The sequence below is a fragment of the Lampris incognitus genome, chromosome 6 (genome assembly GCF_029633865.1).
Source record: "Lampris incognitus isolate fLamInc1 chromosome 6, fLamInc1.hap2, whole genome shotgun sequence".
Taxonomy (NCBI): domain Eukaryota; kingdom Metazoa; phylum Chordata; class Actinopteri; order Lampriformes; family Lampridae; genus Lampris; species Lampris incognitus.
The window spans coordinates 65,417,966-65,444,181 of NC_079216.1; the positions used below are offsets into that span (position 1 = coordinate 65,417,966).

The window sequence follows — 26,216 nt, forward strand, 5'->3', positions numbered from 1 at the left end:
AAAAAAAAGGGGGGGGGTTCCCAAAAAAAATTGAAATAAACACAACAGTGATTTGTTAGCAAGAACACCAATTCAAAAGTTCAGGACGAGACCTGTGAAATAATGACGTTACATAAATTAACAGATTATAGAGTTTTTGATAGTGCGTCTCTTTTCCCTGCACTGTGTCAAAATAAGGGTCCTAAAGAAGTCCTCGCACACTCAGATGGGGAGCTCTGCATGACGTCATAAGCATGTCCAGCCAAAGAAAATGCTCTTGAAATGCATTCATCCTTCATTCAGTGTTTGCAGTGATCATCTGATATCACGGTAGTTAGCGATAGGATGGAGCAAAGTTTCTGCCCCTTTGCTCCATCCTATCCATCCAGGAAAGATCTCCCTGCTGCTGAGAGGAAGGAGGGGTGGATGTGTCGCATACTTGTTTAATTCATATTGGAAACTGTCTGCATGTTCTAACCTGGCGGCCAGATTGGTTTCTGCTCCAACCAACCACATTGTTTAAGCAGAGCCAAGCTACGTTCACACGGCAACGCTCTTGCCAAAAACGTCAAAGTTTTTTCCTTTGCGTTTCCAAAAAAGTTCGACATCGTTTTGAATACGATCCGCACGCACACGGACCCGCAAAAAAAGAAGACTGAAAACGCTGTAGTTCGCATGCCAGGCCAGTAGGTGGCGGTGAAACTTAAGGCTACAGTGTACATCAGCCGACTTTTGCGCCGATTTGAAGTCCCCGGCGGAAGTCCGACTAATTTTACAGTCGCAAAATAATATGGTCAAAGACGGGACGGGTCTGGGAACCGTGGGCGACCTACCGGATCATTTCAATACGGTTTGATTTGGTCGGGGGGGGGGGGTCTGTCGGACGTCCAGTGACGCAACTACTCGCGTGGATTGCCAACTGCCAATGAATGAGTGGACAATAAAACCAAACGCCAACCGCCATTAAATCCGAGGAGGAAGAATAAACAACCAAGGCGCCCGGGTGACGTGGCGGTCTATTCCGTTGCCTACTGTAACGTGCATGGATAAGTAGACACGTTGGTCCTTGACTAACGGGTCTGACCCTTTAGTCCCTAGCTAACGGGTCTGACTCTTTAGTCCCTAGCTAACGGGTCTGACCCTTTTAGTCCCTAGCTAACAGGTCTGACCCTTAAGCCCCTAGCTAACGGGTCTGACCCTTTAGTCCCTAGCTAACGGGTCTGACCCTTTTAGTCCCTAGCTAACAGGTCTGACCCTTTAGCCCCTAGCTAACGGGTCTGACCCTTTAGTCCCTAGCTAACGGGTCTGAGCCTTTAGCCCCTAGCTAGCGGCTCTGACCCTTTAGCCCCTAGCTAACGGGTCAGACCCTTTAGCCCCTAGCTAGCGGGTCTGACCCTTTAGTCGAGCGGTCAGTGACGTCGCCTTGCGGCGCAGTACACCTCGTATCGAATCCCGCACCGGGCGAGAAAATAACCGCTTACACTTCCCTGGCCTTCCTAAGTCGCCTAGTGCGGCCTCTGTCAACAGCGGCTTTTGAAAGACAGTCTTCCGGCGGTCGTTAGAGGTGAGCTGTTCTCCTTCTAAAGGTCGTGTGATGTACACTTGGCGGTAGCGGAGACAACAGCGCGACCGCGGCTCGCTAATCCGCCATTGTTGGCGTTGTCTCCTTTACTCGCGCGTTACTGTCGGACCGACAACGTAATACGCATGTGCGAAGTGGGGCCGTGACGTCACCGTTTTCGCAGTTTACGTTGCGTTTTCCAAAAGGTTCCCCTCTGGAACCCGGTTCCCCTCTAGAACCCGGGTTTCCCCTCTAGAACCGGGTTTCCCTCTAGAACCGGGTTCCACAGGTTTGTGTTCTCCGGTGCCCAGAAGCGCCGTTGTCGTGTGAACGAACGGCCCAAACGCAACAGTGCTTCACCGTTTTCTGTCGGAAACGTGGCCTTGTGAACGGCCCTTTCAGCTGGGACTGCCAGGGTAGAGGTGCACGTGTGTCTTGAGAAGTGTTTAAGCCCTGCGTCGTGTCGCGCAGCCTACCACCTGAGGAGGGAGGACACGGACTGGTTCGACAAGCCAAGAGAGGGACGTCCACACAGCGGACACCTGGCGGACAGGAGACAGGTGTCAAGCCTCACAGCATGCACTTCACTCTGCCGCCTTTTCTGATTTTGACTGAGCGAAACGGAACCGACGGGTCGACAAACTAAATTCTGCCTCTGCTCTCTTTCTCAGATGAAGCTGGTCCCGTATGCCTTCCCTCACACTCGCATCAAACTTCAGAGAGACCTGAAGGACACAAGTGTGTCAGGTACACGAACCGAGGCAGCCCTTGCTTGTGGCCCGAACCCGTCCCACACCCGACACTTCATCCGGACCACGCACCGCGTGGAATGATGGCACTGGGGCAGCCCGCTCCCTTTTGCCAGATCTGGGCCAGAACCAAGCCGTAGCAATGCTGCATGTGCCACATATTTGCCAAAGATGGCCCATATTTGTTCTGTGATATTTGGGCCATATTCACCATTTACCACACGGGCCACTTCAGGGTCACATCCAGATTACATGCTGCCCAGAGCACCACGTCTTTGCCAAACAAGGCCCACATGTGATTTGGCATATTTGGGCCATATTTGCTGTTATACATGTGGGCCACTTCAGGCTCACGTCTGTTTTGTCAGGGCCAGAAGAAGGCCATCAGTGCCACATCGTTGCCTGAAGTGGCCCACATCCGGATGCTGTCTGGGAGACAGGGGAGACACACACCACATTTGCTGAAATAACACACAGGGATTATACTATCTATGTTTTACTGTCATGGATTTGTGCCTTCTGTTTTCCTTAAGGGAATGGGCTTGGCATCCGTGTAGTGGGAGGAAAGGAAATTCCAGGGAGCCGGGGAGAGATTGGAGCCTACATTGCCAAGGTTATCCCGGGTGGTGTTGCAGAACAAACAGGAAAAGTGGTAGAAGGTAAGAGGAGGATGGGGAAAAGAGGAAGTTCTCCAGTGATTTACGCACAGAAGAAAATTTTATTACTCATAGGTTTTCATATAAGCATTTATCAGTCACTGTGGGCTTGTTGTAAACTATTAACTAAAATATATATCTTTGGAGAGGAAAATGCAAAGTGGCATTTGAATAAAAAACAAATGGGCGTCCAGGTAGCGCGGCGGTCTATTCCGTTGCCTACCAACATGGGGATCGCTGGTTCGAATCCCCGTGTTACCTCCGGCTTGGTCAGGTGTCCCTACAGACACAATTGGCTGTGTCTTTGGGTGGGAAGCCGGATGTGGGTATGTGTCCTGGTCGCTGTACTAGCGCCTCCTCTGGTTGCCCAGGGTGCCTGTTCGGGGGGGGATAGCATGATCCTCTCACACGCTACGTCCCCCTGGTGAAACTCCTCACTGTCAAGTGAAAAGAAGCAGCTGGCGACACCACGTGTATCGGAGGAGGCATGTGGTAGTCTGCAGCCCTCCCTGGATCGGCAGAGGGGGTGGAGCAGAGACCAGGACGGCTCCCCAGATAGCAAAGAATCTTTGGCCTAAATATGGCCCACATTTGGCCTTGAATGATGGCGTTGAGTCAGGGGGAGTGTGGCTGCCTTGACTCAGCCAAACTTGGGCCACATCTGGCCCACATAGTATGTGCTGTAACCCAATTCAAGCCCGGCTCATTACATTTGGGCCATGTCTGGTCCACACAACACGTGTCGTAACCCAAGTCATGCCCGGTTTATGACATTTGGGCCGCACCTGGCCCACACAACAGTTGCCAGTGCCATAACTGAGCCGTAAGTACAAAAAGTGCCCCAAATTAGGCCCAAATGTGTCTGCTATCTGGGTCGGAAGAGTGGGGTAATTGGCCAAGTACAATTGGAGGGAAAAAAATCCCCCCCTAAAAACCCCATCATCCCCATTGTTCTCTGTGAAAACATCTAGATATACTGTTGAAATTTCAATCTGCCATTTACAAGTAGCGGGGACGGACGCCATTGATTTTGCACAGCGGGGGATGCAGTTCCCAATGTCAAACTAGAGGAAAGCATCAGATTAATGGCTTAAGCAGAAATATTAAGGTTTATCAATTTGTGAATACTGTAAGCCCGTGAACATCCCTGCTTCCGTCACCAGAATCCAGATGGAGACGGAGAAGCTGGGAGAAGTCTTTCATGTCTCATTCTGAGACACATCACACCGCCACATAAAAAAGCCCTGTCAGCTCATTCAGCCACTTAGCCGCGCTGGGCTGCATTAGTCATTAGGCTTTGTTTGGAAACTTGATAGACGCAGACAGGCCTTTGACACACACACACACACACACACACACACACACACACACACACCCACACACTCTCTTGCACACACACACTTGTGCACACACACTCACATGCACACACATTCAGCTATTATGAATTTTAAGCCTCAAAAACCCCTACACAGTGTGGAGGACATTAAAAATTTCAAACGAAAGATTTTCCAGGATTTATTTGCCGAGTTTTAATAGACAGGATATTTATAGTAATCCCTAAATTGGCTCCATTCAGAACGCCCTCATAGGAGACGCCACCTGAAGGGACAGACACCACTTTTTTCCCATCTGGAAACTTTGATGCAGGAATGCTTTAACAGTTCCATTTTAATGTCAAACCAGATTAGTTGTAATAAAGACATGAGCGCAATAACAAAAGAGGAATAACGGTCAAGCTGGCTGTATTTACCTCTAGGGGTGTGCAGAATTGTAATTATGTAAATTTGATGTTTATGTTTCACCGAGAGAACTGCAGTGGAACATGCCTGCAGGTGCAGAGAGGGAGAAATAGAGGGAAGATAAACATAACAGAGAGAGAGAGCACGGAGAGGGAGAGTAAATCAGCGTGGGCTGATGCAGAGGGACGTAGAGATAGATATTAATTCATGCTTTTGTTGTCACAGCAGCTGGTGGGTTGCTTCGTAAGCAAAAGTCTAATCTGAAGACCAGGTTTCATTTGTGTAAGTGAAGACTCAGTGCCGACGCCGGAGCGGCAGTTTGAGTTTGCTGTGCACCTCTGTGGTCTCTTTCCTTCCATGCATGCCACGCCAACCTCGTCTCTGTGTGCAAGGACAAAATATATTTATTACCTCATAGGGCTGTGTACTGGCAAGAATCTGGTGATATGATACGAATCACGATACAGGGGTTACGATTCAATATATGGCGATATATTGCGATACTGTAAGAAAGGTGATATATTGAGAGTTCATAGGCATGTGTTGTTTGTGCTTATGCTACTTCCTGTCTCAGTTTATGTTGTTGGGTTGGAGTGGAAGAGTCAAATGGCTGAAGATAGATTACAACACTGTTATCTAGTGGTCGTGGGGTCACACACAACCAAGGCTCAGCGTTTTCGGTTTTTACCGATTTTCACCGAAAAATACCCAGATTTTTAAACTGATTTTCACCTGGATTTTATGTTTACACGGATCCAAAAGTTGTTCCTGTTCGTGTGAGGTTATGTAACAGTGTCCTCTTGTGGCAAAATTTGTCATGCTGGATGGCTTTGAAAAATAAAAACCAAAAACGCTGAGCCTTGCACACAACACAAAATGTTTGTCACGAACCTTTACATGTAAACAATTAAAAATCGATATAGTGGTTTTGAGAACTGATACAGTATCACAAAAGATAATATCGCGATACTCGAGTGTATCAATATTTTCTTACACCCCTACTACCTCAACGGTACCCTCAACCCAACATAAAGATGTAATGAAAAAAAAATCAAGCCATGTTTACTTCAAATCATGTATGTTTTCTTATTTCTTTCCTGGGTGTGCTTAAAATTGATGTGTTAGTGTGCACTGCGCTCCACATGAATTTATTTATGTTTGATAGGCAGGGAGGGGTAAACATATGTTTGCCGCAATCTATGAAATATTGCCTGGGCATTGAATACTCCCCCGTGTCTGTCTGTATGCCTCCTGGCTCTTTTCTCTTCGCAGGAATGCAAGTGCTGGAGTGGAACGGAGTGCCCCTGACGGGCAAAACGTATGAGGAGGTGCAGTGCATTGTGGGTCAGCCATGTGCTGAGGCGGAGCTCTGTGTGAGACTGTGAGTCACAGCTGCCATCATTCTTCCCTCTATGCTGTTGAACCTCCTCCATGTTTAGAAGCAATATGGTGACTCTGCACTCTTAAACCACCCTCCTCCTCCTCCTCCTCCCCACCCTCCTTCCCCCTCCTGTACATCTCACACGTCCTTGCCTGACAATAGGCTAGTCACCACTGCTAAGATACACTGCAGTTAATTTGCCACATATGAAATGTCCTCTTTGCAACCAAACAGAGACCTTAACATGCTGTCCGATCCTGAGCACCCACAAGCCCTGGAGCACCATGTCCAGCTTAAGGCTGGTATGTACGAGGATTTGTGGCTATGTATGCACCTATGAGTACATGCATGTGTATGTACCTGCATGCATCTTCCTCTGTATTACGTTACCAATATTATACAATGAGCTTGTGTTTGTTTCTGGGCAGGAGGACAACGTTCCCCAGGTGTAGACCCTAAGCAGCTTGCTGCAGAGCTGCAGAAAGTGTCCCAGCAGCAGGCACCTGGTGTAGCTGGGACAGGGGTTGGGCCTGGGGGGATAGGCGTCCTCTCTGCACTGGAGCGCTCGGCCCTCCTTCACTCGGGTACGGGATCAGCTGCCTCCAGTGGGGTGCCGAGCCCTGGCCAGCCCGGCTCTCCTGCCATAAACAAGAAACAACGACATAGTGCTAAGGTAGTGATTATAATCTGGCAGTATGCCATCTGCATGCCCATTCCAGCTACTTTCTTCAATGTTTTTTATCCTGAAATTACCCTCTGCAGTCCTAAGGATGCTTGAATAGCAAACAGTAGTTTCTGACCTGATGGTTTGATGAAATATTCTTAAATCTACAAGGAAGAACAGTCCTATAAGTATTGAGAGTTATTTTTGTGGCTATATATGAATTGGAGAAAAAAAACTTGTTTGAATGACAGTTATCTGATTAATGCTACCCACTGCAACATCTCTGCAGGCTGCGTATGGTCTCAGAGCCCATGGAGCTGCTGTAGTCCTGACAATATTAAAGGCTTAAACACTGTGTAGGGATGCCAAGGTCAAATGCTGCAGCTGAGGTGGTCATCACAGAAATATGACAGGCCAATTATTAGGGAACATTATGTGGTTCAGCCTATGTGAGTAAGGTGTGTGTGTGTGTGTGTGTGTGTGTGTGTGTGTGTGTGTGTGTGTGTGTGTGTGTGTGTGTGTGTGTGTGTGTGTGTGTGTGTGCATGTTGTTACCCCAGCAATTGAATTCTCCCAATCAATCAATCAATCAATCAATCACATCTATCTATCTGTCTGTCTATCTGCCTTATGCATGTTAAGCCTACCTTTAAGTGCGTGACCATTGTGACGTCTTGTAATATTGTTTTAATAAAGGATGCATGCGCATGTGGTTTATAAATCAATTATGCATTAGTATTTCAGAAAATGCTGTTGGATATGTTTAGTTTGAGTCACAGATCTATTTTTAATCATTGCTAAGTGTCTGCCAAATAATTGATTAACCTTCTCAGACATCACTGGTGGACTTTTGCGGTCTATTGCTCTGCTGGGATAGCTCGCTCCCGAGGCTCATAGATCCAGCGAGAAATCTTTACTCAGCGTCTCCCGTCAGTGGACTACCTATCCATCTCTTATTTGACAATATATATATTTCACGCAACACGCACTAGGACTTACACTGAGGATAATGGCTGAGACAGGTTGGAACATTTTCTTTCTTGTGATCCGGTCCAGCAAAGTCCTCTGGGCTGTCTCGTTTGAATTAATGGGCTCAGCTCAGTGGGATTTGCTTTTGTTTTTCAGCCAGCAGAAGTTCTGAAGATGCAGCCTCATCCCATCACCGGAGAAATACAGGTGCAGAATGCATCTCCCGTCTAAGATGAGCAGAGTTCAAGAGGTTTTGTAGTGGCAATAAAACTTCCCATCGCCTCTTGTCTCACCCGCATGGCTGTGTAATGTGTTTCCCTCAGCTTCAGATCAACTATGATAGGAACCTGGGGAACCTCATTGTCCATGTCCTGCAGGCCAGGAACCTGGCCCAGAGGGACAACAATGGCTACTCTGACCCATTTGTCAAGGTTTACCTTCTCCCTGGGAGAGGGTGAGTCTCTTACTCGTCTCTATCTGACTGTTCAGAACTCTCCTTATATTGATCTTTCTGCTGATGAACATGAAGTTTTGAATGTGATGTTCAGCTGAAGAGTTAATGAACTGACACATGATCAATTAACAATATACTTAATCAGTAAATCAGAAAGTCTATCTATCTATCTATCTATCTATCTATCTATCTGTTCTTTCTATCTATCTATCTATCTATCTATCTATCTATCTATCTATCTATCTATCTATCTATCTATCTATCTATCTATCTATCTATCTATCTATCTATCTATCCTTTCTTTCTTTCTTTCTTTCTTTCTTTCTTTCTTTCTTTCTTTCTTTCTTTCTTTCTTTCTTTCTGTCTGTCTGTCTGTCTGTCTGTCTGTCTGTCTGTCTGTCTGTCTGTCTGTCTGTCTGTCTGTCTGTCTGTCTGTCTGTCTGTCTGTCTGTCTGTCTGTCTGTCTGTCTGTCTGTCTGTCTGTCTGTCTATCTGTTCTTTATTTCTGTCTATCTATCTATCTTTCTGTTCTTTCTGTCTGTCTGTCTGTCTGTCTGTCTGTCTGTCTGTCTGTCTGTCTATCTATCTATCTATCTATCTATCTATCTATCTATCTATCTATCTATCTATCTATCTATCTATCCTTTCTTTCTTTCTTTCTTTCTTTCTTTCTTTCTTTCTTTCTTTCTTTCTTTCTTTCTTTCTTTCTTTCTTTCTGTCTGTCTGTCTGTCTGTCTGTCTGTCTGTCTGTCTGTCTGTCTATCTATCTGTTCTTTATTTCTGTCTATCTATCTATCTTTCTGTTCTGTCTGTCTGTCTATCTATCTATCTATCTATCTATCTATCTATCTATCTATCTATCTATCTATCTATCTATCTATCTATCTATCTATCTATCTATCTATCTATCTATCTATCTATCTATCTATCTATCTATTTGTTCTTTCTGTCTGTCTGTCTGTATCTATCTATCTATCTGGTGTCTGTCTGTATCTATCTATCTATCTATCTGGTGTCTGTCTGTCTGTCTATCTATCTATCATATTGTCTTTGTCTGCCTGCCTGTCTGTCTGTCCATCTGTCTGTCAGTCAGTTCATTTGTAATACTGTCTGCAGAGAGTAAGTGCAGTGTGTGTAAACCTCACAGTACAGTGTACTGCCCTACTGGTTTCCAGTGTCCCTGTATGTGTAAGCGTATGTGCATGGTTCACAACTTATATTTTGTGCTGCTTAACAAAACAAAATAAAAACAAAAAACTCAGCTCACCTTTGATCATGTTAGTATTGTCTCGTTGTATCACCTGCTCCGTATCCTACCCACAATCCCTTTCTGCACTACTCTCATCGTAAGAGCCTTGTAAATAGCAGGGGAGCAGATCAATAATGGCCTTTAGCCACTCTGTAACAGTATCTGCTCTTAGCTAATGGCTTTATCAGACCTGCTCATGAGATTATCGGACCTCTCCTACACGCTGCAGAGGCTGGGAGACAAACCTCCCTTTGGGATCTTTTGATGAGGGGATTTCAGATTAAATCATAGATTCTGAGTTTTTAAGCCAATTAATATCAACAGATACTAGGAACTGTATGTGTACTGTACGTGTACTACTCACTCATGTGCCAACTGTGGCTCCCCGTGGAATGTCTGCCTTGCTTTCACACATCGTGTTTAGATGCACATAAAAGTGATATGCCCTGCAAGAGACTGTTGACGACCTCATCTTTTGTGTTCTTTACTGCATTTCCTTTAGCTCTTTGGGTTTGTCTGACTGTTTGTTTGTGTTTTTGCTTTTCTTGTTTGTGATACCTGCCCTCCTCACCCTCTTCTTGACTGCCTCAGCCAAGTCATGGTTGTCCAGAATGCAAGGTAGTGTGGCGCTGCTCCTGCTTCTAGTCGGTGTTCTTATTTTACTGCACATTAACTTCTGTCTCCGAAATGCGTTTTTAACAACCCCCCCCCCTCTCCCATCATTATCTGCTCCATTTCACAGTGATAAGAACACTTCTGTTGTAGCTTCCTTCCTCTCTTTGTGCCTCTCTTTTTTTCCCTGTGTATCTCTTTCTTCCTCCTCTCTTTCTCTTTTTTTCCCCCCAAATAATTCATATTTCTGTGAAACCAGTGCTACTCAGACTGATGTGAAATTTTACGTTCGAATTAATTTGGGCCCAGATGTTGTTTTTGTCATTGTTTTTTCTTTCTGCCTCCTCCACTGCAGGGGTTGGATCATTTTACAAGCATCTATTCATTCAACATTTATTGAATACATTACAGTGTGGTGTCCATTTGCCTTGGTGTTGGGCAGGGAACAGAGGTACTGACTTATTCTTGGCCGCTAACCGTTCTCACTATAATAATATCTTAGTGCCGATAACAAGAGACGGACCAAGTATGTGCAGAGGACCATGAACCCAGAGTGGAACCAGACTGTCATCTACAAAAACATCCACCTAGAGCAGGTATGAAATCACACACACACACACACACACACACACACACACACACACACACACACACACACACACACACACACACACACACAGATTCAGATAGAAAGTTCTAGGTTCGGCTCCTGGCTAGCTCACCAGGAAGGCACGGTGACGCAGTGGTTAGCACAGTCGTCTCACAGCAAGAAGGTCCTGGGTTCGAGCCCCGGGGTAGTCCAACCTTGGGGGTCGTCCCGGGTCGTCCTCTGTGTGGAGTTTGCATGTTCTCCCCGTGTCTGTGTGGGTTTCCTCCGGGGGCTCCGGTTTCCTCCCACAGTCCAAACACATGTAGGTCAGGTGGATCACCTGTACTAAATTGTCCCTAGGTGTGTGTGTGTGTGTGTGTGTGATGGCCTGGCGGCCTGTCCAGGGTGTCTCCCCGCCTGCCGCCCAATGACTACTGGGACAGGCTCCAGCATCCCCAAAACCCTGAGAGCAGGATAAACGGTTTGGATAATGGATGGATGGATGGACACACACACACACACACACACACAGATGGAAACACACACACCTTCAGTTTGTTGTGCATGAACAGTGCATGTTGCAGGCTGTTGTGAGTACATCAGGATGTTTTGTTAGACACAGCTCCAGTTCTCGAGTCCTCAGGACAGCGTCCCCGTGTAACCTCATATATCACTCAAAACCCTGGTTAATAATGGCTGCTTCTGAGCCACCGACAGTTTCACTGGAGATGGACAGAATACAGATCATGAGTGTGTGTGTGTGTGTGTGTGTGTGTGTGTGTGTGTGTGTGTGTGTGTGTGTGTGTGTGTGTGTATGTGTGTGATGCAGAGAGTAAAATGTAAATGACGAGTTCAACTTGGACACGTGACATCCAAAATCATTGAAAAGTGACACTTTTCTCAAGGAAATGATCAGCTGTACAGACCTGAAACAAACGATGGGGACTGTTTTGAATGTTCGAGCCCAGGTTGAAAGAGAGGATGGAGTTAGTGAATGATAATCTACAGATATTGACTATGCTCAGTCACTTCTATTCAGTACATACAATCCTGAAGTCTGAGAATGCTGATTAATGTGTGTGTGTGTGTGTGTGTGTGTGTGTGTGTGTGTGTGTGTGTGTGTGTGTGTGTGTATGTTTGTGTATATGTGTGAGTGAGTGAGTGAGTGAGTGAGTGAGTGAGTGAGTGAGTGAGTGAGTGAAAGAAAGAAAGAAAGAAAGAAAGAAAGAAAGAAAGAAAGAAAGACAGCCAGCCAACCAGCCAGCCAGCCTTTGGTACCACCCAGAAAGTAATTATGTCTGTTAGGGATGAGAGCGGATGTGTTGGCTTTTCTGCTCAGAGACTAGAGGCCGTCTGTACAGACTGGGCTTCAGACAGTCTGCTGTTAATAACATTGATAACCTGTCTCTGAGACAGTCTGTTAATAACATTAATAACATGTCTGTGAGACAGTCTGTTAATAACATTAATAACATGTCTGAGACAGTCTGTTAATAACATTGATATGTCTCTCAGACACTGTTAATAACATTAATAACATGTCTGTGAGACAGACTGTTAATAACATTGATAACATGTCTCTGAGACACTGTTAATAACATTAATAACATGTCTGTGAGACAGACTGTTAATAACATTAATAACATGTCTGTGAGACAGATTGTTAATAACATTAATAACCTGTCTCTGAGACAGTCTGTTAATAACGTGTCTGTGAGACAGACTGTTAATAACATTGATAACATGTCTCTGAGACACTGTTAATAACATTGATAACATGTCTCTGAGACAGTCTGTTAATAACATTGATAACCTGTCTCTGAGACAGTCTGTTAATAACATTAATAACATGTCTGTGAGACAGTCTGTTAATAACATTAATGACATGTCTGTGAGACAGTCTGTTAATAACGTGTCTGTGAGACAGACTGTTAATAACATTGATAACATGTCTCTGAGACAGTCTGTTAATAACATTAATAACATGTCTCTGAGACAGTCTGTTAATAACATTAATAACATGTCTGTGAGACAGACTGTTAATAACATTGATAACATGTCTCTGAGACAGACTGTTAATAACATTAATATGTCTCTGAGACACACTGTTAATAACATTAATAACATGTCTCTGAGTCAGTCTGCTGTTAGTAACATTAATAACATGTCTCTGAGACAGTCTGTTAATAACATTAATAACATGTCTCTGCTGGCTCTTCTACATGCTGCTAGATGGAAGAGTCACCCACTCATACCTAACATGAGTGTCCATGTCTTCTCTTATGTCCTGATACACACATGCACCAACCCTATCTTAGACACACACACACATACACACACACATGCCCCTAAGCATGAACAACAAGCTTACATGCACACATATATGCATACTCGGCTACACTAATGCCTACGTAAGCTGGCTGCTGTGCACCTAAAATCATTTTCACCCACACGCTGACCCACACAGACACAAAGATACACACAAATATACACAACAAGTCATTACAGTGTGTCCACTCTCATTCATGCAGGCACATAGGAGCCCCCATCTCATTGTGTGTCTTATCTCCCCTCATCCTCTCTGTCCAGCTGAAGAAAAAGACCCTTGAGGTGACGGTGTGGGACTACGACAGATCCTCCTCCAACGACTTCCTGGGAGAAGTGAGTGTCGCGGAAATCCTGAACACTCAGACCCACACGTCTCATGCATTTAGTACTGGTGTCGCCCTAAAAGCTGTCTCGCTTTTCAGCGGAGCATCTTTTCCTAACATAACCTTAAAGTCTTCAGTGTTATCACTCCTGCCCCAGACACGCACACGTCAGTATGTGTTTCATGCCTGTAGGTCTCAGAGGTGTAAAAACCAGGTCCAGAAAGTAAAAGTCCAAGTCATGTATTTGCTCCGCTCATGCACTACACCAGCAGATTCTAGTCAACACCACTCCTCAACTAGGTAGGAAAAACTAGCTAATGAAATCAGCTGGTTTAGTAACATGGTTGGAGCAAATACATGGTTTGGACATTTACTTTCTGGACCTGGTTTTTACAACTCTGGACTAGGGCTGCATGTTGACTCATTCTTAATTATCCACCTCACATGCAAGCAGCAGGTTTACCCTGTTAGACCCTGTTAAGGCTCATTTATGCTCCCTTTACGTATGTAAATAGATACGTCCATTTCAAATGTTCTAAACGTCACTGCCCACATACTTTACATCCGTGTTTTACGTTGGCATGGTTGTTAAGCAGTACATCCACTAGAGGGCAGTGCAGAGTTAAGTTCAGAGTTCATTTCCGAGTGCCTTGAGCCACCCCAGATGCTGAAGAATTGGCTGGTCATTCGCCCCATCAGCGGCATCGCCCCTCCGTTTGCTCATAGACTTGTTGTGGGCTCGAACAAATCGGTCCCGCACAGACCTCCACTTCTCCTTCACTGCCATCCAACTCGCTCCCGATTCACATCCAATCTCCTCCCAAAAGTGTTGAATGTGAATTAGCTCCACATTCAACACTTTCTTTCTGTCCTTGTAGCTATGAGTCTTTTTATTCTAACTGGAATAAACATAAGGGGCGTCCGGGTAGCGGGGCGGTCTGTTTCGTTGCCTACAAACACAGGGATCGCCGGTTCGAATCCTCGTGTTACCTCCGGCTTGGTCGGACGTCCCTACAGACACAATTGGGCCGTGTCTGCGGGTGGGAAGCCGGATGTGGGTATGTGTCCTGGTCGCTGCACTAGCACCTCCTCTGTTCAGGGGGGAGGGGGAACTGCGGGGAATAGCATGATCCTCCCACGCGCTACGTCCCCCTGGTGAAACTCCTCACTGTCAGGTGAAAAGAAGCGGCTGGTGACTCCGCATGTATCAGAGGAGGCATGTGGTAGTCTGCAGCCCTCCCCGTATTGGCAGATGGGGTTGGAGCAGAGACTGGGATGGCTCGGAAGAGTGGGGTAATTGGCCGGGTACAGTTGGGGAGAAAAAAAGGGGGAAAAAAGATGTCGTTTATATTCTCTTAATTATTCATCTTTATAAGAATTCATGGATGCTCTATCTCTCCATGTCTAAAGCTTGCACCTTTTTCTCCATCTTTCTCTCTGTCTGTGCGTGGTTGTGCACGTGTGCGTGCACATGTGTGTGTGTGTGTGTGTGTGTGTCAGGTGTTGATTGACCTGTCAAACACGTCCCAGTTGGACAACACGCCACGCTGGCTCCCATTGAAAGAGCAGAGTGAGAGCATCGAGCACTGCAGAGCTCACCATGCCGCACAAGGCCCTCCAGGGTCCGGCGCGGGACAAGGGCAGGGTCACGGGCAGGGACAGGGTCATAATGTGGGGCCTGGGCAGGGTATGCCACAGGGTCAAGGACAGGGACAGGGAGAGGGAGGATATGACTGCCCAAAGAATTCAGTTATCAAGAGCAGAAGCCATGGCATCTTCCCTGATCCAGCCAAAGGTAAGCGATGTCCCCCACCTCCCCTCTTTTCTCTTTCTTCATGTGATAACCCATCAGTTATGTATACAGCACCCACATAAGATTATATAGCCCCTACAGTTACATACCACCCACATACGCAACCATAGATTATATAGCCCCTACAGTTACATACCACCCACATACACAACCATAGATTATATAGCCCCGACAGTTACATACCACCCACATACACAACCATAGATTATATAGCCCCTACAGTTACATACCACCCACATACACAACCATAGATTATATAGCCCCTACAGTTACATACCACCCACATACACAACCATAGATTATATAGCCCCGACAGTTACATACCACCCACATACACAACCATAGATTATATAGCCCCTACAGTTACATACCACCCACATACACAACCATAGATTATATAGCCCCTACAGTTACATACCACCCACATACACAACCATAGATTATATAGCCCCTACAGTTACATACCACCCACATACACAACCATAGATTATATAGCCCCTACAGTTACATACCACCCACATACACAACCATGGGCGCTCGTCTGTGGTAACTAACGTTTGCATTAGAAATGGTGTGTGTGTGTGGACCCCAGTCACCACAAAGAAAAAAAACTATCAAAGAAAAAACTATCAAAGAAAAAATAAATAGGGGGCATCCGGGTGGTGTAGCGGTCTATTCCGTTGCCTACCAACACGGGGATCACCGGATCAACTCCTTGTGCCATCTGCGGCTTGGTCGGGCGTCCCCTACATACACAATAGGCCATGTCTGCAGGTGGGAAGCTGGATGTGGGTATGTGTCCCGGTCGCTGCACTAGCGCCTCCTCTGGTCAGTCGGGGCGCCTGTTCAGGGGGTGGGGGAACGGGGGAATAGCGTGATCCTCCCATGCACTATGTCCCCCTGGTGAAACTCCTCATCGTCAGGTGAAAAGAAGCAGCTGGCGACTCCACATGTGTCGGCGGAGACATGTGGTAGTCTGCGGCCCTCCCCGGATCGGCAGAAGGGGGTGGAGCAGCAACCGGAATGGCTCGGAGGAGTGGGGTAATTGGCAAGTGCAATTGGGGAGAAAAAGGAGGGGGGAAAAAAAGAATATTCATAAATAACTGAATTACAGTTTTTCATAAAAAAGAAAAAAAAAACATTGGACAATTTATGTAGAGTTTTGGTGTGCTGAAAGGTCATCGGTTCTTAAAAAACTTCATTTTATTTTTATTTTCATTACAGTTGCTGAGTTCTGTTTGTTTTTCGACAGTGGGAGCATAGGAAAATATACATTACATGTGCTTTTATGTCATTTTTAAATGAGCACCCACAACCATTCTCATAAGTTGGTGCCGATTTCCATCAGTGATGTTAATCAGTTCGCTCTGTTTGACTGGTTGTTTGACTGGTTGTTTGACTGGCTGTTTGACTGGTTCTTTGACTGGTTGTTTGACTGACTGGTTGTTGTGATTAATGATGCTGGCGCTCATGCGTCGCTGCCTTTTTAACACGAAATCATTTGCCTCAGTGACAGGAATTGTAATGTGAAGGATGGTCAGTTAGTTGTCATAGAGATGGAGCCTGTTGTCATGGAGACAGAAAAGTTAATCGTTTCTTGACAGCCATAGTTGGACTCTATATTTGCATGTCAAATTATAAATGAAGTGAGGGGAACTATTAGTAAAAGTAAATAAAGCAGTAATTGATAGTATTTACACAGCATAGATAAATGTGGTGTTTGTATTATATATGCAAAAGTGTTTTTTTTTTCATTTACAATTTTTCAAACAAATCAGTTGAAAGTGAAAAGGGCTTGTTTTTCTAAATCCCTTTACCGGGGGCGTCCGGGTGGCATGGCAGTCTATTCCGTTGCCTACCAACACGGGGATCGCCGGTTCGAATCCCCGTGTTACCTCCGGCTTGGTCGGGCGTCCCTATAGACACAGTTGGCTGTGTCTGCGGTTGGGAAGCCGGATGTGGGTATGTGTCCTAGTCGCTGCGCTAACGCCTCCTGTGGTCAGTCGGGGGGCCTGTTTAGGGGGGAGGGGGAACTGGGGGGAATAGCGTGATCCTCCCACGTGCTTCGTCCCCCTGGTGAAACTCCTCACTGTTGGGTGAAACAACGCAGCTGGCGACTCCACACGTATCAGAGGAGGCATGCGGTAGTCTGCAGCACTCTCCGGAGCGCCTCCTCTGGTCGGTTGGGGTGCCTGTTTAGGGGGAAGTGGGGGGAATAGTGTGATCCTCCCACGTGCTATGTCCTCCTGGCGAAACTCCTCACTGTCAGGTGAAAAGAAGCAGCTGGCAACTCCACATGTATTGGAGGAGGCATGTGGCAGTCTGCAGCCCTCCCCGGATCGGCAGAGGGGGTGGAGCAGAGACCGGGACGGCTTGGAAGAGTGGGGTAATTGGAGAGAAAATGGGGGGGGGGGTCTCGTTAATGGTCTCAGTCATGACCTTTCGCCTCCCGCTTCCTCAGACCTGCAGATGACATCTCTGGAGAAGTCCCACAGCAGCCCCGGCAGCTCCAAGTCTTCTTCTGATGGACAACTTCGCTCCCACGGCCCCTCTCGCAGCCAGAGCAAGAGTAGCGTCACCCAGGCCCACCTCGAGGATGCTGGGATAGCAATAGCTGCTGCTGAGGCTGCCGTTCAACAGTCCCGCCTCCAACCAAGTAAACCCCACCCCTACCCATGACACCCCCCCGTGACATGCCCCCCCCCGTCTGCATGCGAGCTCTCTTGAACTCTTTTGCTGAAACCTGCCTTGTCATTCATTCACTCCTCAACGCCTCCCCTTTGCCTTGTGTTCTCCTGAGCTGATTAGTTTCTCTGAGCACAAAATGACTTGTTCTGATAAATAATCCTAGTTTCCCTCCTGTTTATTCCAGTGGTGATAAACCTCCCCTTTATAATGTCCTGTGGCAAAGCCCAGGACGGGCATGAGGTCAAATTTAATCAGCCGTATTCTAAAGTAAATATAAACTGTTATTTAAACATGCATAACTTATAAATCTGAAATTAGATTTGTTCAAAGCTGACAACAAGTTATAACTATCTCACCGAACAGAAAACTTGCTTCTCATCTGTTTTTGTCTTGCTGAACACTCTGCAGCGACGTGGACGTCTTCATTTTTGTACGAAGCTGTTAGCTGGCTTAGCTCGAACCGCATGTGCATCGGGAATGGACAAAGAGAGCAAACCTGTCAAACAGCAGAACTAATACTGAATTAGCTCCAAATGTGGCATCTCTCAGCCTCAGTCCTCTCCTCTGTTTCTCAGACAGTGCATGTGCCCATTCCGAGACCTGGTTTCTAAACATCCCCAGTGTGCAGATCTTCAAACCCCAGTATGCAAACCAACCTAAGATGGATGTCACTCACACATAACCTCTGGCCGTTTTGAGCAATGAGATATTAGTTACATAGAGGGGCGTCCGGGTGACACGGGGATCGCCAGTTCGAATCTCCGTGTTACCTCTGGCTTGGATGGGCATCCCTTCAGATACAATTGACCGTGTCAGTGGATAGGAAGCCAGATGTGTGGGTATGTGTCCTGGTTGCTTCACTAGCGCCTCCTCTGGTCGGTCGGGGCGCCTGTTCAGGGGGGAATAGCATGATCCTCCCATGCGCTACGTCCCCCTGGTGAAATCCCTCACTGCCAGGTCGAAATAAGCAGCTGGCGACTCCACTTGTATCGGAGGAGGCATGTGGTAGTCTGCAGCCCTCCCCGGATCGGCAGAGGGGTTGACGCAGCAACCGGGACGGCTTGAAAGAGTGGGGTGATTGCCCGGATACAATTGGTGAGAAAAAGGGGGGAAACCCCCCCCCCCAAAAAAAGATATTGGTTGCATATTTTAAACATTACTTATTCGTTTTCTCCCCAATTGTACTTGGCCAATTACCCCACTCTTCCGAGCTGTCCCGGTCACTGCTCCACCCCCTCTGCCGACTGGGGAGGGCTGCAGACTACCACATGCCTCCTCCGATACATGTGGAGTCGCCAGCCCCGTCTTCTCACCTGACAGTGAGGAGTTTCACCAGGGGGACGTAGCACGTGGGAGGATCACGCTATTCCCCTCAGTTCTCCCTCTCCCCTGAACAGGTGCCCCGACCAACCAGAGGAGGCGCTAGTGCAGCCACCAGGACACACGCCCACATCCGGCTTCCCACCTGCACACACAGCCAATTGTGTCTGTAGGGACACCTGACCAACCCGGAGGTAACACGAGGATGTGAACCGGTGATCCCGGTGTTGGCAGGCAACAGAGTAAACCGCTACACTACCTGGACGCCCCTTTCTCCCTTTTCTGACAAGCTCGGGCCTGCCTGTTGGTTTAGTGTCTGAAGGATTAAGTACGTTTCTATGTTGTTGCCCTGACAGAAGTTAGCCATGTATCAAACTTGTGTAAGCATGCAGTCTGAGCCCCCCTGTCGATCAGTTCCTGGCAGTAAACTACTCTGGGATGCTGCAGCCTCTGTGTGTGCCTGCATGTGTGTGGCATATGAACCCTCGCAAAAGTTTAGGACGCACACACAGACAGAGAGGCATACAGGATCCCCCTCCCCACCCCGGTCCTATTCCCATTCCCACACCCTAAAACGATGGGGGTCACAAACGGGGTCTGGGAGCGACCAATCAGACCAGGAAACACAGACACATCATGGGTTCAAAAGGCAACAGGAGTCTGACTCCGCCCGCACTCACCGGCCAATGAGAGTAAAGCGGTCAGCTAACCATGAGAGGAGCAGAAGTGTCAAGGGAAGGTGAGACAACCAAGGAGAAATGTAACGATAAAGCAATGCAATCCTACTTTATCAGGCAGGAAGGTCCACGACTAGGCAGGAATGAATAAAATTAACGATGTTTTAAAAGGAAATCTACCTAAATTTGAAAGTAATGACGGTAATTAGTGTACTTGTCATTTTATGTGGCGTTAACTCAAACCTGCGACATTTGTTTTGTTTGCTGCCAAGGTTTTTATTCCGCTGTTATCATTTATGGATTATTTCTCTGACAAGATTATGGGTGTGCAACTCATCCTGATCGACTGCCGTCTTGCCGCACTTGATTATTTCCAAGAGTTTCTTTTTTTCTTCCCAAGAAAGTGTTGTGATTACTGTGTTGTTATTTCTGAAGATCACATGAGACTGCCCACATTTTGGCTGAAGAGAAAAAGCTGCCTCACTTCATAATGATCCAGATCCGGGGCCACCCCGTGTCTGCGGGTGGGAAGCCAGATGGGGGTATGTGTCCGGGTTGCTGCAGTAGCGCCTCCTCTGGTCGGTCGGGGCGCCTGTTCGGGGGGACTGGGAGGAATAGCGTGATCCTCACACGTGCTACGTCCCCCTGGTGAAACTCCTCACTGTCAGGTGAAAAGAAGTGGCTGGTGACTCCACATGTATGGGAGGAGGCATGTGGTAGTCTGCAGCCCTCCCCGGATCGGCAGAGGGGGTGGAGCAGAGACCGGGACGGCTCGGGAGAGTGGAGTAATTGGCCAAGTATAACAAGGGGGGAGAAAAGGAGGGGGGAGAAGAAGCCACACATGTAATCAAGAGGAAACACGTTTCGGGTGTAAATCGAAACTGATCACTTGGATTTACTTTTAGTAATGGAATTTGTTGTGGAATACCATCTGTGATGGCCTGGCGGCCTGTCCAGGGTGTCTCCCCGCCTGCCGCCCAATGACTGCTGGGATAGGCTCCAGCATCCCCGTGACCCTGAGAGCAGGATAAGCAGTTTGGATAATGGATGGATGGATGCAATACTATGCAACCCTGCTAAAAGTAAAGAGAGAGTCCTGCGCCTGATGTGCTGCTGCATCACGCTCAGGCGCGCTGATGTGTGACAGACATCTCAGGGGGAGATGGACGGGGGGAGATAGACGGGGGGGGGGGGATGCAGTGTTTCACTTCAGCCTCTATGTTATGTGTGCATGCAGCTGCAGCAAAAGTCAGCGACGGCTTTCTGCATTTAATGCCATCTCCGTATGAGCCCCTGTATACAAAAAAAAAAAGATATTAAACATCAGGAATAATCCTATTCTTTGCTAAACAAAATATTATAACATGAAATAACCCATGCAGAATACGCATAAATTACATTCGTATGTCTTGATACATAAATATATACAGTGTATACACACATACAGTGTATTGTTTGGATGCACAAGTTCATAGAAATGATTCAGTGCATCGTTCAAAAAAGCCAGACTTTTCCCTCACAGACTAAATCTTACTGCGTTTTTGCTCAACATATTGCATCACTCCATCACTTTCTCTGTCTACTCCTGCCACACACACAGGACCAGGCCACAGGCTGGGTGATGTCTCAGGGTCAGTGGTGCTGTCGGCCCCCAGCCTGGTTGGAGACGGCTACGGAGGTCTGGACGGGGAGGAGACTGCCGGAACCGGAGTGGACAGTGCCATTTTTCAAGTGCCACGCATGTAAATCAATCAACAATAGCTACTAATACACACAGCTACTGAGCTGTCAGTCTGGCAACAATGCCAAATATTGCGCGGTGTGATGAAGTTGTTCTTTGTTGCCCCACAGCGGTAAGACCATTCCTAATGGCACCGACAAGAGCCGCCTAGGGCCCCCGGACAATGAGGGTAAGTGACATTGAAAGTCTATTGGGAACCATCATCCCTGCAGTGTGAATATCTTGGAGCTAAGAAAGTCAAACCCAGGATGTCTGTGATACTCTCCTCTCTTGTGTGATGCCGCCACCTGCTGGGTAGTCTCAGACATGACAGTCAAACAGGTTATTTTTCCACAGCCAAGTCCTGTACCACCGCCGCTAGAGCCTCTATATGTGGCGGCTGGCCAGTACAGGGCGCTGGGGCGCCGCCCCTTTCAAACAGCAAGAGATGAAAATCTACTTAAACATGTTAAATATAATTTAGTTGTATGATGCAAATAATTATGAAATAAAGGTGTTTTCAGTCTGTGAGCCCCTCAGCAGCCATTAACTATTGGTTCAAATGGTATTTGGGTGATTTCTGTCTGAATACATATACTTCCTGGGTGAGGGGCGCCGGCCAAACCATACCTTATGTAAGCCCTCAAACTTGTGGCGAGCAGGTGACCTGAGGCTGCTGTCTGATTGGTTTCTTCAGATTTTCCAGGGGGCGCAGTTCTGTGCTGCCCCAGACACCCCACTTTTATTGGTAGTAAATTGGTAATGTTTTAATATTTTTGATCTAATATGGTAGGACAATTCTCATGGCTGTCTATCATGTTCACACCCACCACAACGCCTCGTCTCGACTGTCAATCATCCACCGTCTACGAACCCTGATCAAATCTATAGGCTACATTGTCCTTCTTAATAACTCTGTGCTGCGCCAAGGTAAATTGCCTCCCCCCCAAAAAACCATTTTGTAGCACCAGCCGCCGCTGGCCTCTATTAATTGATATTCTTTTCAGTTGTTGTGCTAAGTGTGCATTTAAGTGCTTATTGTCTGCATACAAATATTAAACCTGCGTAAGGACTCAAAACCCTGCTTGAATAACGGGAGACAAGTGGATGTCACAGTATCCCCACCTCTGTCATAACTAAATCTATGATTCATGCGGGTTGGATGTCATGAGACGCCTCGCTTCTTTCTCCAATTTCACTTCATAACAAAGAACATGAGGTCATTCTAGTTCAAAGCCTGGCAGCCTTCATGCCTATGAAGGTCAGACTATCATACATGGCGACTGACAACCCAACTTGGATGCAAACTGACGAGGAGCGGGCATTTAACTCGCCTTTCCTGCTATAACCTTTACCTGAATGATCAATAGAGACCCATGACAGAATGCTTCTGAGCTGAGAACATGGTGAAACTGGAGAGAGATGTTCCCTGACCCGGTTTCATTTTGGTGCAAGCCATGTGCTGTGCGGTACATGAATAATTAATTCAAAAGAGCACATGAGTATCTGTGTCTCTAAAGGTACACATCTGCAGGTATGCAAGATTTGCACATGAGCCACCAAAGTAGAGAAAAAAAACACAATTGCTCGATACCCCATTTGCACAATACTGAGCACACTCAACAAACCCCTCTCTCTCTCTCTCTCTCTCTCTCTCTCTCTCTCTCTCTCTCTCTCTCTCTCTCTCTCTCTCTCTCTCTCTCTCTCTCTCTCTCTCTCGTATTTTTCTATGTTTAGGTGGTAAGACACAGGTAATGGGAGAGATCAAGGTGGCTCTGAAGAAGGAGGTGAAGACAGAGGGTGATCAGTTGGTCCTGGAGATCCTCCAATGCAGAAACATCACCTATAAGTTCAAGAGCCCAGACCATTTACCAGGTCAGGAAATAAGTGATTGTGTGTTTTTGTGTCTCTTCCCATGTGTATTATTTCTCCCATGATGTCTTGTCTGAAATATTTGAAAAATATTCAAGTGCATCCGGGTAGTGTAGCAGTCTATTCCATTGCCTACCAACACAGGGATCTCTGGTTCGAATCCCTGTGTTCTCCTCGACCACTCCCTGAGGCCTCCTTTTGGGCCCCTGACCCCTTGTTGAGAACCACTGACTTGGACGACCAATTCATTTCCTCCATTGTTGTATTTTGCCTGCAGACCTCTATGTGAAGCTGTATGTGGTGAACGTGGCCACCCAAAAGAGGATCATCAAGAAAAAGACCAGAGTGTGTCGACACGACAGGGAGCCTTCCTTCAACGAGACTTTCAGATTCCCCCTAAACCCGACCGGACACTCCATACAGGTACAGCACTGGACCGCATGTGTCTGTCTGGCATGAGCACATGGACAGACAAAATAGCAGCACAACTGATCAGAAACACTGGGAGGGCGTCCGGGTAGAGTAGCGATCTATTCTGTTGCCTACCAGCACGGGGATCGCTGGTTCGAGTCCCCGTGTTGCCTCCGGCTTGGTTGGGCATCCCTACAGACACAATTGGCCTTGTCTGCAGGTGGGAAGCCGGGTGAAGGTATGTGTCCTGGTCGCTGCACTAGCACCTCCTCTGGTCGGGGACTGGGGCGGGGGTGTGTGATCCTCCCACGGCTACGTCCCCCTGGTGAAACTCCTCACTGTCAGGTGAAAAGAAGCAGCTGGCAACGCCACATGTATCGGAGGAGGCATGTGGTAGTCTGCAGCCCTCCCCAGATCAGCAGAGGGGGTGGAAGAGTGGGGTAATTGGCCAGTTGGGTAGAAAAATAAAACAAAACTGGTCAGAAGCACTGGGATGATCAATACGTAATATTATGTTGTTGTTGTTTTTTTTCCATGTCCAGCTGTTCTTAGTGTCCAATGGAGGAAAGTTCATGAAGAAGACCCTGATCGGGGAAGCCTACATCTGGCTGGACAAGGTGGACATGAGGAAGAGAGTGGTCAGCTGGCACAAGCTGCTGGTCAGCTCCACTCAGACCAACCCATGAGGACCCACCCCGTCCGGTTCGGGTCAGCAGGTGGTTAATGACTGTTTCAGCTTAGAGTTCGTACGAGGAGAGGAACTAGCGGAGAGGTGGAACAATGAGAACGTGACCTAAAAGCCATGTCATTTACTTTCTCAGTTTGTCTGTTCAGTTGGTGGTAACTGTGTTCTTCTCCAGACTCATGATGACCGTATCTCGATCAGGCTAACACTGCCAGCACACACGTCCACCTCTCCCTAGAAGCGACCTCTGTTGGCTGTGGACCCAGCCTGTAGTATGCAAATGGACTTGGGCAGGCATCCAGACGGACTTTGCGGCATTATAGGATCGAGAGCAGTGATGTCCGTCTTACCGCAGTTCTCCCTTTGCCATAAAATTACCCAGAATCACTCTTCCGTTTGTGCTGTGCCCCGGGGACAGCTAACGCGTGTCCTCGTGGGTGGAAAGTCAGACAAGTCAGTTTGGTTGTGAGCACACGAACAGCAGAGATTATGTTTTCAATGAAAAATATCGTCTAGGTATAAATCTAATTATGATGGTTGTGACGTGTGTGAATTTGTCCATCGGTGGTCTTAAAGTGTTGGCTAGTGCAGGAATGCTTAGTGTCTACGCTATAATATGATCATTTAAGTTTCATGTATAAAAAAAAAAAGGAAACCTATATAGAACCAAGTCAGAGACTTCAGCCATGACAGGAACATAAACTTTACTGTACAGATTGTAGATATCACACAGGCGGGGTAAAGACCATATGAGAGTCACACAAGAAAGTGTGATATATTTGAATATGTACAAAAGAGATATCAGATAGAGTATATCAGAACAGGTATTCTAGATAAGAGCTGCCCTCTTCTACAGTAACAGTCAATAGATTATATATCATACGAAATATATATTCTCCTGAAAGTGGAGGGTGTGGATGGTGCACTGACAATCCAGTAAGCTACTTTTGTCAAGGGCGTTATGTGTCTTCTTTCGTTTTCTTGCTTTACCTGTTATGTGAGTGCAGACCCAGAGGAGCCTGGGTAGGTTCTGAGGAAGTACCTCCTTCGGTCTAGGATCAGTGTTTCCCCACTAGATCTTCTGCAGGGCTCTGATAAGGTGGGTCAGGGGTTTCTCTTGTGACGCGTTCAGATCTCATTGACATGCTAAACTGATGTGGAGCTACGACACGTGACCGGTGTTGCTCTAGAGGAAACAGCTCTGGGACACGCGTGTCCTCGTCACCCCGAAGCGATCGGCCGGGCTGATTATTACAAGCCGGTCCCGGAGGGTGACAAGATGTCATCATGTTCGGGTTGTCTGCAGGAAAAAAGAAAACTGGGTTCAGGACTTGCAGGGTCGTTTAGGGGATAATAATCTTTCTTTCCGTGTCTCCTGTCGACAAACGGCCGTGCTGAGTTACGCCCGTGAGCTGTGTCAGAACCAACCGTCTTCATCTGGGTACGACAGCATCGTCTGCCTCCGTTCTCCGTGTGCGTCTTGCATCGCAGCATCTGGTATGTGTTTTATTTCCCAAAAAACAAAACAAAAAAATTAAAAGAAGATAAAGAAAAAGCAAAAATTATGAGAGGAAAAAAAAAAGAGAAAGGAATCGAATGCAACCGTTAGTACGAGTCCGACGGCCATCAGACTCTGGTGTGTACTTGGCTGTATGCTGTAAGCTCTTTATGCTGTCCTGTGTCAGTGACTCTCGTTGCAACACGGTGAAAACGCTCTTTCACTGCCTGTGACCAAAGCCTTCTGACCCGCCGGGGGTCAGTCATTACCTTCTGACATG

General features: G+C 47.0%; 1 protein-coding gene across 1 annotated transcript in view; it reads left to right on the forward strand.

Annotated features, from left to right (window-relative positions):
• The window catches only part of pclob (piccolo presynaptic cytomatrix protein b), a 90,123-nt gene extending 65,684 nt beyond the window's left edge, over window positions 1-24,439 (forward strand). The window contains exons 20-41 of the mRNA XM_056282498.1: window positions 2,012-2,100; window positions 2,212-2,287; window positions 2,823-2,948; window positions 5,957-6,065; window positions 6,300-6,367; window positions 6,494-6,571; window positions 6,608-6,738; window positions 7,854-7,904; window positions 8,021-8,151; window positions 9,992-10,018; window positions 10,515-10,608; window positions 13,191-13,262; window positions 14,753-14,854; window positions 14,969-15,047; window positions 17,527-17,721; window positions 18,329-18,395; window positions 20,186-20,274; window positions 21,351-21,492; window positions 21,602-21,660; window positions 23,208-23,345; window positions 23,620-23,765; window positions 24,296-24,439. Coding sequence (XP_056138473.1) covers window positions 2,012-2,100; window positions 2,212-2,287; window positions 2,823-2,948; window positions 5,957-6,065; window positions 6,300-6,367; window positions 6,494-6,571; window positions 6,608-6,738; window positions 7,854-7,904; window positions 8,021-8,151; window positions 9,992-10,018; window positions 10,515-10,608; window positions 13,191-13,262; window positions 14,753-14,854; window positions 14,969-15,047; window positions 17,527-17,721; window positions 18,329-18,395; window positions 20,186-20,274; window positions 21,351-21,492; window positions 21,602-21,660; window positions 23,208-23,345; window positions 23,620-23,765; window positions 24,296-24,439 — 2,213 coding nt within the window. The remainder of the gene's footprint in view (window positions 1-2,011; window positions 2,101-2,211; window positions 2,288-2,822; window positions 2,949-5,956; window positions 6,066-6,299; window positions 6,368-6,493; window positions 6,572-6,607; window positions 6,739-7,853; window positions 7,905-8,020; window positions 8,152-9,991; window positions 10,019-10,514; window positions 10,609-13,190; window positions 13,263-14,752; window positions 14,855-14,968; window positions 15,048-17,526; window positions 17,722-18,328; window positions 18,396-20,185; window positions 20,275-21,350; window positions 21,493-21,601; window positions 21,661-23,207; window positions 23,346-23,619; window positions 23,766-24,295) is intronic.
• Window positions 24,440-26,216: the final 1,777 nt, after the last annotated feature.